Here is a 19650-nt window from a genome sequence, read left to right as displayed (position 1 = left end):
CACGCCCCCGCGCGGGGGAACCCACGCCCCGAGCACGCGGCGCGTCCTCACAGGCTGCCACCGCCGGCTGGTACCGCCCAGCTGGTACCGCCCCACTCACCCCGCCCCGGCCCCGCCTTCCGCCCGCCCCCTGGCGGCAGCCCGCCAATCCCGAAGGGCGATGTGGCTTCTCGCCCTTGGGGGCGGGGGCGGGAGCCCCGCCTCGCCACCTCCTCCCGCTCCCAGGGCGGCTGCGCCTGAACCGCGTGTCAGCCGGCGGTTGGTGGCCCCCGGACAGCCAATGGGGGAGAGGCACCTCAGAGCAGGCGTCTGATTTTACGCACGGAGGCGCGCACGCCCTCCGCTTCGGTCGATCGGGCTGGTCTCCCGCCGTGGCGCAGCGGCGGCTGCTGGGGGACCGGGGGCGCTGGGAACGCAGCGCTCGAGCGCTTCGTGACGCGCGCCCGGGCCTTGCGCGGCGGAGCCGCTTCGGAGGGGCGCGCGAGGCGATTGGCGGCCGCGTCGCAGGGCAGCAGCCAATCAGGGGGCGCGGCGTCCTGCGAGGGGCGCGGCGAGCCGTGCGGGCCGGAGCGGGGAGCGGAGCGGGACGGGACGGGACGGCGGCGGGATGAGGCTGAGCGGGCTGTGGGTGTTGGTGCTGCTGCTAGGGCTGGCCCAGGTCGCCCTCCTGGCTCGGGGCGCGGCGGCTGAGGAGGACGACGACGACGACGGAGGTGAGTGCGGGTGAGGTGGGTGGCGGGCTGGCGGCGGCGGCCGTTGGGCGCGTGGGTGCCTCGGCCTCCGGTGCGCGGCCTGGCTCCCCCCGCGAGACGCGGGTGCGTGGCCCCAGCGCCGGGCTGAGCCGGCGGAGGCAGAGCGCTGATCCCTCTCCGTGAAGGCGCTGGTGTCTCGGAGAGCCCGCTTGTCATAGCGCTGTTCGGTTCTCCTTCGCTGCGCGGCAGCGCTGCCTCGCCCCTTCATAACGCGGAATTAAAAGCTGGTAATTAGCCACGTTAGCAGTTACTGACTCTTAAATTACCGGTAAGTTTGCAATTTCATTATCTGACGGATCGCTCTTTTCCTTACCCCTTAATTCAGAGGATCTGTGCGTTCCGTGTGTTTCAAACTGATTGTTTATTTTTTCCCAGCAGGAAGGCCGTGTGTTGCTAAGTTTCTTGGTGTTTGTTCCCATTGAATTTCACTGATGCGTGTTTTCTACTTTCCAAAATTAGCCAAAAAGCTGATCTGACTTACCAAGTACATAGGAGGCAGGCATTTGAAAATGCTTGTTTTTAAGTGGCTTTCACGTGGATTTTGAGAAATACTATATCTTTTGTATTTTCTACATTAACACTGCTGTATGTGAAGTATTAGAGGGCGTTCAGGGAGATGGGATTATGAATGACCTCCTGAACTCCTGTCTTGCAAATTCTCGCTCAGTGAAAAGGCACTGAATTTTGAATAAATGCATTTATGTCAGGTCCCTTGTCTGTGTGACCAACTGTGTGATCTGTAGGATAAAGATCAAAAGAGTTTTTGTAGTATGTAGCCTCTGCAGTAAGGAGATACAGCTCAGAATTTTAAAAAAAAGAGCTTCACAGGAAGATTCTGTATTATGTCTATTTCTCTGCTTTTAGCTAGAACACTTGGTTGTCATTGGTTTGTAGCATGTGACAAAGCCCACTACTGATTCCCCCTCGTACCTTCAAATGATGAAGTAACACCTGTGATGTTACAGCGAAGCGTGGGTCCTGTGGCTGACAGCAGTAGCTCAGCTTCTCATGGGCCAGGCTCTCATCAGTATTTCCCATGAGTGCTGTTCTTCTCATTATATGAGTTCTTGGGATCAAAGATGCACAGTGATGAAAGTATTTCCTCCTGTGTGCAAGTTGAACAGTAATCCATTGCACAACTTGAATCATTTTCCTATTTCTATTGTGTATCTCAAAATCGTATAGAAATGAACTAAGTTTTATCAAGCCTGTGCTTTAAAAATGCATGTAGTTAGGGATTTCCATTTTTGTCCTTGAAATGCAGAGCTCTATGAAGTGGAACAAATTTACATTGCAACAAGCAAGTACCCTTATGTAAATTGATTGTTCAGAAGATGAAAAATTCAGATGAAACCATGCTTGTTGCACTGTATGGTTTTGGAAGTGAAGTTTGACTAAGGCAGTGAGGCAAATACGCTCGCAGCCAGGTTAGCCTAGGTCATGACCATTACACCCTTTGCATCCTGATGAAGGAAAAGGAGGGATTGTGTAGAGGACCCACTACAGAAAAGATTGATGAAGACTGCTTTCATAAAAAGGCTTTTGAATGCCCTGGCAACAGATTACAAGTCTTGACTTATGTTTCTGAAAACTGAGCTCATCCAATTGAGAAACAGACACTGCAGTGCCCTCCTCAAAAGAAAATTTTCAGGTGAAATCCAGAAGTCATTGATGCCTGGATGCGGCTTTTTCATGCGGGATTCATCCTACTTGAAGAAAAGTTACTAGGCTAGACTTCCAATAAATGCTGAAAGTTCAGTGAAGTTACTATAGGAATTAATTTCAGTTAGAGTAGCGGTCATCCTGAAGAAGGCCTGCTAGCCAGCATCATGTACCTGAAGTCTTAAGATGTGTGTCATCTTCATCGGGTTTTTTGACTTGCACAATAATGTGTGGAACTTGTCAGAATGCTTTGCTGAAGTCAAAGGGAGTGGCCTGTATTTTACTAGTGGGCAGGTTTTAGCCACAGCTGTCACTTGTTTGTTTGTCCACCTGCTTTACAAGTAGCTTTAAGAAACAAAGACACTTCATTTTGGGTGCAGCTATTTTATTTTTGTGAGCTGTCTTATGCAAATATTTATTAGCTACTTCTGCCATTTCAGGTGTCAGAGTTAAACTCATTCTGTATCTGTTCTATTCAAATTGTAAATCACTAATGCAAAGGAAGGTTTCTTGCTCCTACTGAAAAAAATCCAGCTTATCTCTACCATACTCGGTCAGGCCCTTGAAGCAGGCCATTCAGTCCCAACACTAAAGGGGACATTAGAGGTAGCTGTGATAGCACTAAGTGTCAGTGGAGCTGGAGACTACAGAGGGTGACTTTGTACTCTTAAGGGACCAATTTATAGGTGTGGGGGTGTTTTTTTTATTATTTAAATGCACATTCTCTGTAAGCTAGTTGGAAAGAGCTGGAGTCCTGCTGTTACCTGCTACTCTCCTGCCTCCATCCCTGAGAGGGAGGAAGTGGGTGTCTATAATGCCCATGACAATATATCACTGTCAAGGAAGCTTTATTATGGCAGGCTATGCAGATACTTGCAGTGAAAGATACAAAAGTATTTCAGTGATGGACGTTAGATCTAGTGGTAACATTTTCCACTTGTGCTGGATATTTTTGTAGGTGATGCTTTGTTCTTGGCGTTCTAAACTGTGAGCCTATGCCACAGTTGCTAGTGGTCGTCTTCTGTGCCAGTGGTGGGTAGTTAGTGTAGTAAGCAGGAATGAGAGTCACAGCCTGGTGGTTAGTTTGAGATGCATGAGCAGAATTGGCTGGCTAGTTTTGCTCAAATTCTTTTTTGTCAAGAAAAATCAAGTCTGAAGTGACTTGCTTGGAAAAGAAATGGGCATTGCGCAACTTGCTGGGAATTCAGACACAGACCAAACGTGAACACCCTGCGGTGAAATGTAGTCCTGAAAAATGCTGGACATGCATGTAAGCAGAATTTTTGACTGCTGAAATCCCCAGAAAACTAGCTTTTTCACCAATGCAGTCCCGTAGGTACGTGACTCCTGTAGATTCACTTCAAGGGTGTTTGACAGTTCAGCCCTTTCATTGCAAGTGCTCAGAGGCAGCAACACAGGAGGCATTGTCCACTGGCAAATAGTGCTTTTAGCTGCTTCATAGATCAGATGACACAGTAATAGTAAAGAAACTTAATCCAGGTGTCTTACTGTTGTGTGATAAATGATCTCCTGTGATCTCTCTCCTCATCAGAAGCTTTAATATTGTGGTCATATTGGTTGGATTCTAATTCATTCTCTCCAGGGGCACATATTGTTTTCTGAGAGTATATAGACTTATTTTTTAAGACCTTCTTCTAACAGAAAAATGGCTATTGCAATTCACCATCATAATTATGTCCACAGTGAGCTTGTTCCTATGGTCTGCTATTGGTCTGAGAATAGTGGGTTTTGGTTTTAATCACTTTTTCATACCTGGAATATTTATCATTGTTCCAGGTGAAATCAGAGTATTTTCAGAATTCTTGTCCTGAATAAGTAACTTGCATGTACATGGTTTGCTGTCCTACTGCAGTAACTCCTGTCAGCTTAGTCAAAAGTCAATTAAAGTTAAGTAGAGAATAGTTTTGAACAAGAAACCTTAATCTCTTTTTTTTATTATTTAATCCTGAAACTCCCAGTAGTTGAAAGGGCCTTAGCTTCATTGTTGTACAGTTTTCATTTGGGATGAGGTATTTTCATGACTTGTTCTGTGGCTGAAATACCTTTAAAGCCATTCAGGAATGTTTGCTTGTCTCAAATGGTAGTAGTTTAACAAAAATGTTTAAAGGAGCGTGTGAAAGATGCTCCTTTAAACATGTTGAAGAAAACATCTCAAATTCTAAGCCAGTAAAGATTGAACCAGTTGAAATGTCCTGGCTTCAGATTGCACCTGCTAACTTTACTTTGGTAATTTAGTAAATCTGCGTTCTCCTTGAAAGGCCTGTTCTGGACTAGCGGTTTTGGTCTCCTTAAATCAAAGGCCTCCCCAGAAGTTCTTGAAAGAAGTTTTCACTCCATTTATTTCAGAAGAATGCCTTGCATCAGCCAAATGTATGGGAGTGGGTTTATGTGGGACTTCTGTGACAGTCACTTACTTACTCGCTTTTACACTCGCTCTGCAGCCTGGTGCTGTTCCAGAGCAGAGTGATGCTCCTGTGGGTGAAAAATCTCTTCAATGAATTGCAAACCCGAAACATCGCTGTAACTGAAAGCAAGATCTATTGAGGTGGCAGGAGTAGGATTGAGCAGTCAGGAACAGAAGCATAATTTTTGAAGTGCTGCCTCTAAACCGCATTGGTAGTAGTGAAAGGATAGTATTTGAGTTTATAGCAAGCCTGTCTGTTTATTAGACCTTCAGATAGGCAGTGCATAGCAGTTGTGGTGTTACAGGTGTAGTGAGTAAGGGTACAAGGAAGGCATTGGGGACAGATAACATCTGCCTTTTTTTGGTACAAGATACCTAATTTTTGCAATCACAAGCTGCTGCACTTGAAGGACAGCTGTTTTGCTGCATGATGGAGGACTTCTGTTTTAATTCAGATATCATTTGTGTGTGCCTTTCTTGCCCAACAAAACATGTCTGGTGCCTTGCTTCCACATTTCAACAAGATACCCAACAGACCTTGGTAGCAACTGTCATAGGTCTGCATTAATTCTTCTTGTGACCATTTTGTTAGTTTGCCCTGAAGAGCAAAATACATGTTGACACTTTACTGAAATATTGTTAGGTGGCATAGTGTGGACAGAAACAAAATAGGACCGGTCAAACATCAGAGTCCAAGCTCTTTGCAAACTGAGGTAGCTGTCATTGTATGTGAAGCAGGAACTAACCTATATTGATACTTTTTTTTAACCACAGGATATACTTAATCCATCTTTAACCTGGTAGTATTATTTTAATGTTAAACTTGACACAATCTAATCCGCATTGCATTTTTAATTTTACTTTTCCAGAATCTGTTACAAAAGAAGCTGATGATGATGGTGATGATGATGATGATGAAGATGAAGATGATGATGATGATGATTCTGAAGTTAAAGAAGAAAATGGTGTGTTAGTCTTGAATGATGCAAACTTTGACACCTTTACTGCAGACAAGGACACTGTGCTACTGGAGTTCTATGCACCATGGTAGGTTCACAGCCTGTGGTACCTCCTTAGGTGCAGGATAGGGTGGCTGTCAGAGGCTCCTCTGACAGGACACGCTCCTAAAAAGTGAGCTTGGGTTGCAATTTTAAAGATGATGTAGGAGTAGCTTGCCTGCAGAAGCACTGGACTGTGTCATAGTCCAGGATAGGAGACTGTTCTGGTGGTGGGAGGTACCCTTTTCCCTGCCCCTATACCATGCAACAGACACCAGCCTGCTCTTTTCCCACGCATGTGGGTCATGCTGAGGGATTGCATGCCAAGGGAGACACAGCCCTGGTTCCCTCTGCTCTGCGCCTGTCAGGGAACAGAGACGGTCCCAGTGAGCCCCAGAAAAGTCACACAGTGTGGTCTCACTGCCTGCTGTCATGTCTTTGTGCTGTTCCACTGAAAACTTGTGCACTTCCTCATCTGGATGGAGGAATGGATGAGGCTTCTCTAGCAGGGGAATTGCTAGAAGGTTTTCCTTCTCAAGATCAAATCTCTGCCCTTGCCAGAAGGGTGTGGTGTGAGTAAAGACATAGCTTGTCCGTATTATCTGATTTAAACAGTGCCTTATACATCTACCTAATGATGGTAATTCTGCTGGCTTACCAGGGTACACAGAGTTACACCAGTGTGCTCAGGGGAGCTACAATGGGTTTACCTGCATACAACTGAGACAAAGACTTTTGGCCAGAATGCATCTTCCCTTGCATTCTTATGGACAAAAATAATAGGGATGGTTAGTGGGGAGAAACAGGAGTAGAATATATTTGCAGTCAAGTTGCTGAGTTAGTGTTGCAGCCAGAACCTCTCTTCTTTTGTGGCTTAGTGATATAAAGATGACTTACTCGTTGTCCTTTTCTAGTCTTTGAATAGAAGGGAGAATATGGTCTTGGTTGAGGTGGAGTTGTGTTTTAATTAATGCTACTCATTAGAGAATCCCATCCCTGCTTGACTGTAGGTACTATTTCTGCAGCTGTAGTTTGCATGGAAACTGAACATGAAGTTTAATTTATCTGAGCAGAAAGATGTGTGGTCATCACAGGCTGAACACATCTTTTTTGTTTTCTACTCCCCCTCCTGCCAGTTGAGAGGCTAAGGAGTACAGGCTGTGCTACACACAGCTTTCCCTATTTTTTTTTTCCTGGCTTCATCTTTAGCTCATCAAGGTAAATCCAGCTTTTCTTTTGCTGGTATCCTCTATCATGCCAGCTTTTGCATCAGGAGCCTCTGTTTATCCCAGAGTTCTGGTATAGCCAGAGAGAGAGTGAGCAGGTGCTGCAACACTGTGGTGGGCGAGAGATTTCGTTAGGCCAACTTAACTACTGGTTCATTTTTCCCTTTAGTTGAATTTAAGGTGCTGAATAGAGAAGATGCACCTAAATTAAGGAGAAGCTGGTCTGAGTGAGACCATATTTGGGGGACCAGGGAGGAAGAAGCAGCACAGTACGAGGTTTGCAATTTTGTTTTAAAAGGAATTGTTGAAATTTTTAAAATGGCTTTATAAAACATATGGAAATGTGTTGCCTTTTGAATGGGAAAAAGAAAAGTTGGAATTTGAACAAACAGCCCATTAGCTACAACTACTCTCTACCTTCCAGTGGTCTGAAAACATAGCAAGACAAACATTCTTGTGTTGATGTTGTGAACACCTGTCAGAAGGCATCCTGGAAATGCAGAATAGCAAAATACCCTTGTGGGTCTGTCATACGCTTAGGTATCTACTTGTGTCTTTCTCTGACAGGTGCGGGCATTGCAAGCAGTTTGCTCCTGAATATGAAAAGATAGCTAAAACTCTGAAGGAAAATGACCCTCCTATTCCAGTTGCCAAAGTAGATGCTACAGCAGCCACTTCACTAGCAAGTCGTTTTGACGTCAGTGGCTACCCAACCATCAAAATCCTGAAAAAAGGCCAACCTGTTGACTATGACGGTTCTCGGACAGAAGATGGTAAGCACCAGTTCTTTGCAGTTCTCTGTAGGAAAGCAAAGTATGTGGTCTTGCTTCTTCATGTGACTATTTTGAAGGACTTTGTTCTCATGTTAATTTATCTTCAGCAGAGTAATATTATGAAGGCTGAAATGTTGCCAGTCTTCTCAATTGGCTGCATGCTAGAGGACAAATTTGCACATAGGGGTAGCGCTTTTACTGATGGAAGGTTTCTAGAAATATGACTTGACTAGAAGAGGAGGTAGTCTCATGCTTGCTGAAGGATCAGCTAATAAAAAATGCCTGATCTGTATATGAACTATATAAAACCACTTGTTTCTTGCTTAATGAATGTGTCCAACTTCAGTCAGAGGGGAAAAACTACCTTTTCTTTTTTGAGATGGAATTCATGTGCTACAGTGCTGCTAAGTAGGAATCTGTGCTCTGCATAAGTAAGATGCTGTATGGTATTAAGACAAGACCTTGGTGATACAAACAATGAAGTAAAGCATAAAGGACATTGATTAAGAAAGTGTTCTTCTGTAAATTTGACATAAGCTTTGGTCCAAGCCCATGCTTGCCACTGATTTTTAATTCTTGATACCAACTCTTGTATTTGATATGCTACTGTTATGATAATGCAAACTTGCTAATTGGGCTGTTGAATTGTATTTCAGCAATTGTGGCCAAAGTCAAGGAGGTTTCTGACCCCAATTGGACCCCTCCACCAGAAGCTACCCTGGTATTGACACAGGATAATTTTGATGACGTCGTGAATGGTGCCGACATAATCCTGGTGGAGTTCTATGCTCCATGGTAAGCAAGAAGGCAGTCATCTGTACTTTCCTAGCACAGCTGGCCTGAACACATTTGGTGAACCTGTTTTCTGTCGTTATGCCTCTTTTAAAGAGGCTTGCCTTGTGGAAATGTGTGTAGCTCTGGTGTACCTTAGTTCTAATGTGCACCTAGGATCACATTACAAATCACTTGAAGACTAGACTGGATCTGTGTCTCAGCAAGGGGTGGTCTCCAAAAAGTCACTGAAGATTCTCCTTATTTACTAATTTGGGAACACGTTGAGAGATACTGAAAACCAAAGGGAGTTGGTCCTTAGTTTAAAAATGGCCTCGAAAAATGAAAGTACCTATAGTAATGTGGGGCCAGACATAGAGGCTAGCTTCAGGTTGGAGAGACAAGTCTTCAGAGGTAGAAGGTACCTAGCAGGACTCATGGTTTGTAAAAACTGCCCTCCTCTCACCTTTCCTAGGTGTGGACACTGCAAAAGGCTTGCTCCAGAATACGAGAAGGCTGCCCAGGAGCTTAGCAAGCGCACGCCTCCTATTCCCCTGGCTAAAGTCGATGCCACTGCTGAAACTGAGCTTGCAAAGAAGTTTGATGTTACTGGCTACCCAACTCTGAAAATCTTCCGCAAGGGCAAACCTTATGACTACAGTGGTCCACGGGAAAAATACGGTACTGCAATTTCTTCTTTTTCTTACTTTGAGCGCCAGATCACAAATGTTTTGACATATCTATAGGACTTGCACACTTGTTAACATCATAGCAGTGGTAGTTGGGGAAACCTGAAAAACTGTGCTCTCATACCTACATAGGCCAGCAGTATAAATTTGTCTCTAATCTTTATAACATCTTATGGTGGTACTATAAGCTCCTTTTGAATATAAAGTAAGCTAAATACACGTGGTGAAGCAGTGGCAGTATGAGTAAATGGGCAGCTTTTAATTGCACTGGAATGCACCATAAAGGCTGGCAAAGTGCTCAATATTAGGTTTTAATGAGAGGGAAGACTTAAGACTATTCAAATAGAACTTTTACTCATAGCAGGGTCAGGAGACAGTGAAGGGTCTGAAATTTCAGAAAGGAGGGGTACTTGAAAGATCAGCTGATACCTGTGGTACTCATGCTTGGTTGCCTTTTGTGAAACCATCCTGAAAGAGAATATCCAGAACTGCAGCTTTAAAAACTTGGACTGAGGTCTTGCTGATTTGATCTTTTAGTTGTTGGGGGAGGGGGGCTGAACAGAGAGGAAGGTGTTCACCGGAAACGCGGTATTAAATAATGTCATAGAGGGAATGCCTGAATCTTTCAGTTCAATAAATGTTCTAAACAACTTTTTTGGGGTGGGTTTGTTTCACAGGTATTGTCGACTACATGATTGAACAGGCTGGTCCTCCATCCAAACAGATTCAGGCTACCAAGCAGGTACAGGAATTTCTGCGGGATGGGGATGATGTCATCATCATTGGTGTCTTTAGTGGAGAGAATGACAAAGCCTATCAGCTCTATCAGGAAGCAGGTAAAGAACATACTTTAAAATATTAATGGAACACATGTTTTGCTGAGATTCTGCCCAGGGCTTTGGGCATGGAGAGATCCTTTATTTCTGCTCATAGTTCAGTGAGGGAGGCAGGAGAGGAGTAAGAGGAAGGAGATGGAAGGGTGATCTTCCACTTGTACTCAAGAAAAAAAACTCGCACCAGATTTTGAGGCTATAGCTAAAGTATCAGCCAGTCACAGGAGATACTTCTTGGTTTCTAGGGACACAATACATGTGAACTAGAGAGGAGGGAAAATTCCTAACTGAGGAACAAATAGCAACTTCTTGGCTTAAAGCCTTGCTAGCTTTGCCATCTGCTATTGCTTGTTTCATATCTGACAGTTCCAGGGGCTGGGCTCTGCCAAACTTGTTTGGAGTGTTGGGCCTGGAGAAAAAATCATCATCAGTTTAGCTAGACCATTCCTGGCAATGTTTATTCTTAAAAAAAACCTTTGATGTGACACATTGATGGTCCTGTTAATGATATTTGCTACCATACAGAAGAGGCTGAGCACTTGAAGTGCTTGGTCCCTTTAATCAATCTGTCTCGCATGATTGAACCAGTCGCAGCCACTCTTGGTTTCTGCCAGAGCCTTGAGCTCAGTGTGGCAATTTCCTTCCCCTGGCTATGCCTGCTTCTGGGGCTGCTGCTGTTTATAGCTGGATTAGGAGCTGATTGGGTTGTTCCAGCATGGCAGATAACAGAACTGTTTCCCAGGCTGCCCCAAAGCAGATAGATTGACTAGGTGACCTTGTGAATTCCTTTCCAGCTCTACTTTCTGTTATCTGGAGGAAGGCTACGAGGTAGGAGACTGATAAACAAATGACTGTTTCACTGTTTTGGAAGCTGTTCAAGGTTTTTGAATATGTAGAATAACTCATCAAGTAGACAGGGCGTTGAACAGCATTTAAGTAGTGCTACTTGAATTGTGTGTATTTTTACATGCTTTTCACTCCTGGGTGAGAGCTGTTCCCCAAGCTGACATGGTTGTTCGGTGTCCCACTGAGAATAGAAAGAGTTTCCTTGCAGTGCAGTCTCAAGATTTCAGTCAGAGGCTGTCAGTTCACTACCTGAATGACTTTTCCTTATCCCTAACCTTAATTTTTCAGCTAACAGTTTAAGAGAAGATTATAAGTTCCATCACACCTTCAGCAATGAGATTGCAAAACTATTGAAAGCATCTCCAGGAAAACTGGTTGTCATGCAGCCAGAAAAATTTCAGTCAAAGCACGAGTCCAAGATGCATGTTCTGGATCTTAAAGTGAGTAGCTAGAAAGTTTGTGCATGATTTGGAGGTTCTCTTTCTTTGTATATATGAGCAGTTGGTAACTTCCTGTTGGAAGTACTGCACTAGATATTTGAGCAACTTGTTTGTCCCTTGGAACTGTATTGCTTTGTTCAAGAAAGCTTTACGAAATTAACCCAGAGCTTACATATTCAAATAATAATTTACCATTACAATATTCAGTGTAAGAGTAGAATACTAAATTAGTGCTCAGTGATATGAAAAATATGGTGACAGCATTGTTTATAACATGCCCCTCTTTCTTATTCATGCATGCATCACTATTAGTTTTCAGGAGTGTATAATAGAAATGCCACTGAAATCCATTTGTCTGAACTTTTTTCCAATTTTTGAAGCAGGACTCTACAGATGGATCAGAAATTAAAGAACACGTGCTAAAACATGCTTTGCCTCTAGTTGGTCATCGCAAGCCTTCCAATGATGCTAAAAGATACGCTAAGCGTCCTCTAGTGGTTGTCTATTATTCTGTAGACTTCAGTTTTGACTATCGTGTTGGTAAGTTTGCTAAGATTACCGTTGTTCCACTTTGGGAGGAAGCAAGCAGTAAGTAACTAGAAATTACTAATCCCATTGTGTTCTGTTTTTTCAGCTACCCAGTACTGGAGAGGCAAAGTCCTGGAAGTGGCGAAAGACTTCCCTGAATATGTGTTTGCTGTTTCTGATGAGGAAGATTATTCTTCTGAAATAAAAGATTTGGGCCTGCTTGAGAGTGGAGAGGATGTCAATGTTGCCATTTTGGATGAAGGTGGCAAGAAATATGCCATGGAGCCAGAAGAGTTTGATTCTGATGTACTCAGGCAATTTGTGCTGGCATTCAAAAAAGGTACAGCTTCTAAAATAGGGTTTTCTAAGCTGTTTGCTTTGTTTCCTCGTTACAAGAGTTTTTCCTGAGGCAGTGGTTACAATAAAGTCACACGTGCAACCTCACAGTGCTCTGTGGCTTAAAGCTTTTGGATGTTTCTTGCCTTTTTTTTTTTTAATCTCAGTTCATTAACTTTGTTGCTTGGACTATGCTGTGGCATCTAGCTATATTCTAAAACTGAGCGTGTTTGGCAAGCCTAAAATGTTCATGTAGCTTTGAAGTGTGAGCTGATCATTCATATTTGGGACTAGTGTAATAAATCACTGTCTAACACATTGTGGATGGACAGCAATAAAGAGGGAGAGAGGTTCTAGGGAATTGTGAAATTCCCATATTTCGCAAGGTGGTTATGCTAAAAGGTGACCAGCAAGCTAGCCTATGTTTCATGCAGAGGTAAGTTCATTTACTGGTGCAGTGCTCTTCCCTGGTGGGAGGATGTAATTCTGCCTTTTCTTGTGGGAGATGGTAAGGACTGCCCTTACTGTATTCTAACAACGGTATGTATTTTCCTTCCTTCTAGGAAAACTGAAGCCTATTGTGAAGTCCCAGCCAGTGCCAAAAAATAACAAAGGGCCTGTGAAAGTGGTAGTGGGTAAAACTTTTGATACCATAGTAATGGATCCAAAGAATGATGTTCTCATAGAGTTCTATGCCCCATGGTGTGGACACTGCAAGAAACTAGAACCAGTGTATACCGAGCTAGGCAAAAAATACAAGAATGAGAAAAATCTAGTCATAGCCAAGATGGATGCTACTGCCAACGATGTGACAAATGACCACTACAAAGTAGAGGGATTCCCCACTATCTACTTTGCTCCGAGGGACAAGAAGAACAACCCTATTAAATTTGAAGGCGGGGACAGAGATTTAGAGCATTTGAGCAAATTTATAGAGGAGCATGCAACAAAACTCTCCAGAGCAAAAGAAGAGCTATAGATAAGATGAGGGTGGTGAAGAAAAATTGTTTGTACGTTGTAGTTAAAAGCAAGTTACTGACAAAACTTCGTGGGAGAAGAATTAAGCAGTTTGAGCAAGGAAATTCTTGAGCAGTAAAGCAATTACAGTATCTTTTTTTTATATGGCAGAAGTTTTTCTGGACACTGAACTTCTCTGATATGAATGTCTTTCGTTAGTTATGGTTTTGATCTTTGAAGAAAAATACATCCTTTATTTTTTTGTGACTATCTTAAGCTTGATTCTTTGACTCCAATGCGACTGTTGTGTGTGGGTTTTTTAAAAGTTAAAAGATGCTACCAAAAAGAGAAGGAAAACCAAATGCCCTTACCACACAGATTTCTTTCTCTTATTTATTGGTATGGTTACTGGAGGGAAGGGTGTTTTGAGCCAATATCTCATCAGTTATATTTGTGTATACTTAGTCATGTGACTATATCACTGTATTCATTGCTGAGGGTAAGAATAGAGGTTTTTCTAAAGTGTGGGTGAATTTTTCAGTCCTATTCAGATAAGACACAGTTACTTGCTAACTAAACGTGCTCTAGACCTGTCTGCTTTTGCTTTGTGCCCCTCTATAGAGAGGGTAATGCTAAAATAGCAAGTTTTTTCTAATTCACCTCTCTTTACTAATCCATATTGATCTATTTATATCTTAGTCTTCCCAAGTATATTTTGGAGTAATTGCAGTGTGGTAGAAAGAGCATCTAGTGGGTGGTAATGCTTGGATTCTGGTATCAGATCTGTTACTGTTTCCTTTCCTTTTGCAGAGAGGAAAGTGTTTGGTAGTGATTCTTTCTTGGGTAAGCAGACCGAGACCTTCTGATGGACTTTATTCCTGTGGCAGTTACTGCAGGTGCAAAGGATGATCACATCTGCTCTGTCCTCCACTTGGCAGGATGTGCATTTAGAAGTGGATTTTGATCTTGAATGTCCCAGTTTAGATATGTCCATAAATTTATGGGACATGTTGGGGTGGCAGACTTACATATTCCAGAAGCACTGTCTGCCTCTTCTCAGAGCTGTGATGCTGTGGTGTGTGTGACTTGTGTGTCACTGAGGCAGTTTTGATACATATTTCGTTTTATGGGCAGTGCTGCTTTGCTAGCAGCACTGTTTTCTGTCTTGCAAAAGACAAATATCAGTCGTCTTTCAGCATTTCCTTCTTGCATGAGTTTGCAATCTTCTCTGTAGAAAGGGTAAACTCATGTCCAGGAGGTGGCTGTCAAGGTATAGTCTAAGAACCCCAAAGGGCCTGCAAGAGGGTACATAATCCTTATCCTTTCCTACTGCACTTTGCATCACTGTTGAAGGGATGTGCCTCCCTTAGATCTTAACAGAGGACTGTGCCCCACTGACTGTTAGCCCCACTGACTGTTAGCCACACTTTGCTGTCTAGGTTGTTATCTAATTGTTCTTGCAAAGGTGTATGCAACTTCATGAAGGCTTACTCTTGATTAACGATTTATCTGAAGCTAGTGAACACAGCTCACAAGCAGATAATGAAAGAAAAGGATGGTATCAAATCTCCACAGAGTGCTGGGTTGTGCTTGAATGCCATTCAGCTCCTGTTGTTTATCAGCAAAAGCTAGGAAGTGCTAAGCGACTATTCAGGATCAGATCTCAATTGCTGCTTTGTGTTAAAGCAGTGTAATAATTCACCTCAGACCCTGGCATTGTCAGTCTCCTCTCTTCATAGTAGAAGGCTTTTTCTCTACTGTCCTTTAAACATACAGATATGTGTTGAGCTTGGGCAATATTTCACCTACAAGACTCCTACCAAGTGTGTTATCTTCCCATCACTTTTGATTTCTGTTTGCAGCTTTTCTGTAGAGCCTTCAAAGGTCATGATCTGTGATTAAATTGTCTGTGCATAGGCAACAAGACTGAGATTAGACTTAGCTGAGCACCAGCTTATGTTAGAGATTATTTTTTTCAGTTTTGAAAGTATACATAAGCCAAGTAGCAAGTTCTGTCCTGTCTGCCAGTTGACCTCAATTCAGTTCTTCAAAGAAATAAGCACACTTTTTAAATCAGTTCTTCAACATTGTTCAGTTTCTCTCATTAAGCAAATACCTCATGTAATGCTGCAGGGAACTAAATTACTCCTGCTTATTAGTTAGTTGCAGGCTTGTAGGGATTTATTCCAAGACAGATGTTGTCTAACCAACAGGAGGACATGGATAAATACGGAACATGCAGAACGGAGGATGAAAAGTCCCTTATTCGTGGTGGGGACTACTATCAGGGCTGAAGCTCCATTCTTCTCAGGACACTAAGTGTCAAAGTTGACTACGAGTTTCTCATCTCTCTTGCAGGTGCAAACTTACTAGTATTGTCATTGCTAATGCTGTGCTGTTTCTGTAGATTTCTTCATCCCAGCAGGAGCTGACACCACTCTGGGTCACCACTCTCCAGCCTGCTGGGAGCCCTCATGGCAATAAAAGGCACAAGGCCCAGGGCAGCATCTGAGGTGTGCTTGCACAGCTCATGCTGCCTTTCTTTTCCCTGCCTTTGCAGGTGGAGGCAGCCTGGTACACAGTTACTTTGGGGCTGTGCTCAAAGACCTGAATTTTGTTCTGGAGCAGCAGTGCTTTAGTCAGAGCTGAATACAGAAGAGGAATACACTAGTTGTAGCATTGCTAACTTAATTTCTTGACACCTGTGAGCTGCAAGAGCAGGCATCGTTACCTCAAGTAGGTTATGGGTTTGTGTTACAAGCAGAAGAGGGAACGAGGAATTGATCCATCCTTACATTGCTGTTCTGTGGTTGCATTTCCTGTGAGCCCTTGACTGTGCCACACACCTTGGCATCTGCACACCATAATTGATGTATTTATCTTGATCGCTTCCCAGGAAGATCGGAGGGTACTGTTGCCTTTCAGCTTTGGGCAAAGTCATACCAGAAAGGAAACTGCTTTCCTTAGCTTCAGTATCCTATCCCCTGCTGTGTGCACTATCAACATAACATCAACTTTGAAACTCACTGGATGGCTACATCATTAGGCCTCTGTTAGAGAAAGCTTTCTACCTGAAAAGTGATTTTAGAGTGGTTGATACCTCTTAAGGGGAACAGATCATACCATCTTTTGGAATTTCTTTTAAATGTATTATGTGTGTCTGCTTTTCCCTTCCTTGTACATTAGGACGCATTCCTAAGCATCTTGAACTCTATTATTACCACAGTACCGCTGATCAACTTTGGTGTTCCCCCTTGCAGAAGGAAATAAATAAATTGCACACAGTGTAAAAGAACAAGGGAGCCCCCCTCACTTGCTCTTACCCACAGCTGCATGAGCATATGGTATCACTTCTGATTAAACTTCCAAGTAGAAGAAAGCCTGCAGTTTGTGCTTCAGCACAGGACCTGCGGTTCCCAGCTAGGGTCCAAGGAGCCAGGCCTGGTGTAAATATGCCCCGCAGATGCATCTTCTAGAAAATAAAAAAACCTTTTGTAAGCTGTAGTACATCTTTAAGTAGTCAGACCTGAGACTTCTTCAGGGTCACTCCCTTTCCCTGAAGTGTCAAGAACTAAGGTAAGCAGCTATTCTAGCACAGCTGCACTCACTCATTCCCTAAGGAATGAGTTTGTCTGTTCTCTCTGTGGGACATTCAAGGTGACAGTAAATACTGGCCTGGGATCTTGCTACTGCATTAAGTGCTAGCTTGTTTAGTACTGGAAGAAATTAATAACAGTAGAGGGACATGTCTCTTCACAATCAAGGTTATTACTTGGTTTCTGTTTGAAACAATTTCATACTTAAAAACTGTTAATTGTGGTGGTGCCTGGGTATGGCCCAAGATCTGGTTGGTAGCAAGCAAGGCACTGCAGATCTGGAGGCTGTTCCACAAAGTTTTAACTTCGCTCTTGTACATGAGGTTATGTGAGGAAACAGGCTTCTGAAAAGTAGAACGTGAATAAGAATATATGATGTGGGTTAAAGACTTTTCAGAAAGAAGCATTAATTGTAGTGGTCAGACTTCTGTCCTTTCGTTTGCAGTAGACAAGACGCTGCAAGCTGTCTGTGCTCCAAAAAGGTTTTTGGTCACAGCCTACATTGGAAATGGACAAGCATCAGAGGATTGAGTATTGCAGTGGGTACGCTCAGCCCTTGATGTGGGGTAGCGAGTACATCAAGCCCTGTGCAAACAAGTATGTAACCCACTTAAGGCTCTGTACTAGTTTAGTTGTGTTAAGTTATTTGGCTTTGTTTTGCTGTACTTAAGTTGCAAAACTCCCTTTTCAGTGCAGAGCAGGTATGGTGGGTTGATCTGTGAGCAGCCCTAGCCAAAGGCACTGAAATGCTGTAGCATGTTGCCTCAGTTGCCAGGTGTTGCTGGGAGTGCAGCTAGTAGTGCTACACAGCTTGAAGTATGGAGCTGTCGCAGGAATGGCTGCACATCACTGCAGTGCATTTGTCAAGGGAGGGCTCCCTCTTTTCCTGCCTGGACCTGTGGTAGGTTGCACGAAGCCATGCAGCCATGGGCAGGAGAAACTTTTTCTTGGCATGTGCAACCTGTCTGGACATCTGTGCCCAGAATCCTATGAAGTTCACAAGTCAGCTGGTTTTCTTTCAACTTCTTGGAGGTTGCTCTGCACCAAAGCTGGCTCCTTTAGACATGGCTGTGCATGCTCTGAGGCCACAGACTTACGTCATGTTAACGTTAGTGCTGGAGTTTCTGTGCCATGAACAGCTGGTTTTATATGAAGCCACTGTCCTGTTAGCTGATCCTTTCTAGCATTGCTTTCTGCACTGTTCCTGTCTGGACAAGCTGTGTACACACCATGAAATCTAAATTTTCATGTCTTTGCAGAGGCGGGATGAGACTACTGGGGTCTAGAAGGACATGTCCATTCTCCAGTTTCATTTCAGCGTATAGAGAGGAAGAGATCTGCTCTGTGAATTATCATGAATCCTTACAGTAGAAAGGTGGAAGTTTCAGTTTCAGAAACGCTTGTTCAAATCCCAAGCTGTGTGTCTTGATTAACGAAAAGGTAAAAGAGATAAAGCTATATTTAATCCAATCATGCAAAGAAAACCTTTATCCCAATCAGTAACCCAAGCCTCTGATGGATTTCTATATGCTGGGGTTTTGAACAGCCAGTTTTTTCTTCATAGTGAAAGCTGATGCTTGTCAGCCTGCTCTTGATTAATGCCCTCCTACTTGCTTTGCCTAAGTTACAGTAGCCTTCCTGAAATCCAGTATGTTTTGCCCTACAGTAGGGGAGAATTGTTCTGTAATACAGCCTGGTAAATTGCTGCTCAGAATGACAGAGTAAAAGAAAATACAGCAGAAGGTGGGCTCGGCAAAAAGTAAACAATAACTTAAATTTCCGTAAAATTGGAGAAATCAAGGCTAGACAGGACCATTTACTCACCTATTCTGATTGCTTTACGTATCAGGCCACGAGTTTTCAGTTGTTTACTTTCCATATTCAGTCTAATAATTTGCATTTAACCTATGGACCTGTTTAAAAAAAAAAAAGTACGCAACACAACCAAAGCTCCACAACTCTAAGTGCTGATGCCACACTAATACTGATTTCTGAACCACGGAATGCATTCAGGAAAGGGAACATGCCTCTTCAAAGCGGTACTGCTTGAGTTAAGGCAGTCTTGCATTCACTTGCCATGTGAAATATTTCATATGTTACTTTTGCTAATGCCTTTGGACAGTAGATTTTAGTCGTGTATTTTAATGCGGGGTTTGGCTTTGAGGGTTTTTTGGTCTTTTACAGTCTGAAGATGATAGAACAAACAACTAAAGGATAGCCAGCAAAACTCCACTACCTTAATTGAGCTGTAGCTCTTCCCAACCAGCAGATTGTTACAGAGGGCCTAGTGACAGATGGGTGGGTTGAGCTTTGGTCAAGATCCTTTCAAGGAGTTTGAAGGAGCAGTAATTGAGCATGTAACTACACCAGATGCAAATGGAGAGGTGTTCATTGGTGTGCTAACCAGTCCATTGAAATGTAAGTGGCCTTACTAATCTGCCTGCCTATTTATTTTTCTGAGAGATCACCCTTAATGTTCAATTTGCACAAACCAGCCACTCTTTAAATAGAAAAGTCACATTTTAAATAAATTTTTTAAAAGGTCACAGTGGGCTTTGTTTTTCATTCTTTCACTTCCAAAATGCACCACGAGTATTAACGAGATCCTTGAAGCACACTGTCTATAGCAGCACAGCAGTGGATGTAAGGGCAGTGCTTCCTCATACTGGAAGCTGCCCAAAAGAATGAGTAAGGATCAGAAAGTGTTTATTCAGTCAAAATGATGTGACAACAGCTTCAGTGGTACAAGCAATTCAGTGTTTGGGGTTAGTCTTGTTTGGTTTTGTTTTCTTGGGGGGGGGGGGGGGGGGGGGGGGGG

At 43.3% G+C, this 19650-nt stretch overlaps 1 protein-coding gene and 1 long non-coding RNA gene across 2 annotated transcripts in view; one reads left to right on the top strand and one right to left on the bottom strand.

Annotated features, from left to right (window-relative positions):
- The window catches only part of LOC142600496 (uncharacterized), a 76385-nt gene extending 75984 nt beyond the window's left edge, over positions 1-401 (bottom strand). The window contains exon 1 of the long non-coding RNA XR_012834006.1: positions 296-401. This is a non-coding gene — a long non-coding RNA (uncharacterized LOC142600496). The remainder of the gene's footprint in view (positions 1-295) is intronic.
- On the top strand, positions 247-13506 carry PDIA4 (protein disulfide isomerase family A member 4). The gene is made up of 10 exons (XM_075745294.1): positions 247-713; positions 5709-5886; positions 7631-7836; positions 8493-8631; positions 9083-9288; positions 9974-10132; positions 11264-11415; positions 11799-11955; positions 12050-12283; positions 12843-13506. The coding sequence occupies exons 1-10, from the start codon at positions 608-610 to the stop codon at positions 13256-13258; spliced, it is 1953 nt and encodes a 650-aa protein (XP_075601409.1). The 5' UTR covers positions 247-607; the 3' UTR covers positions 13259-13506.
- Positions 13507-19650: the final 6144 nt, after the last annotated feature.

Source organism: Balearica regulorum, chromosome 2 (assembly GCF_011004875.1).
Source record: "Balearica regulorum gibbericeps isolate bBalReg1 chromosome 2, bBalReg1.pri, whole genome shotgun sequence".
Taxonomy (NCBI): domain Eukaryota; kingdom Metazoa; phylum Chordata; class Aves; order Gruiformes; family Gruidae; genus Balearica; species Balearica regulorum.
Note: the sequence above shows the minus strand (reverse complement) of the source record. Positions and strands in the feature narration are given on the sequence as shown.

Bases quoted from the DNA above. Each gene is read 5' to 3' on its own strand.
- PDIA4 (XM_075745294.1), top strand. From the start codon at position 608: ATGAGGCTGAGCGGGCTGTGGGTGTTGGTGCTGCTGCTAGGGCTGGCC. The intron at 8,632-9,082 runs GTAAGCAAGAAG...CACCTTTCCTAG, and splicing joins GTGGAGTTCTATGCTCCATG to GTGTGGACACTGCAAAAGGC. The intron at 9,289-9,973 runs GTACTGCAATTT...TTTGTTTCACAG, and splicing joins TGGTCCACGGGAAAAATACG to GTATTGTCGACTACATGATT.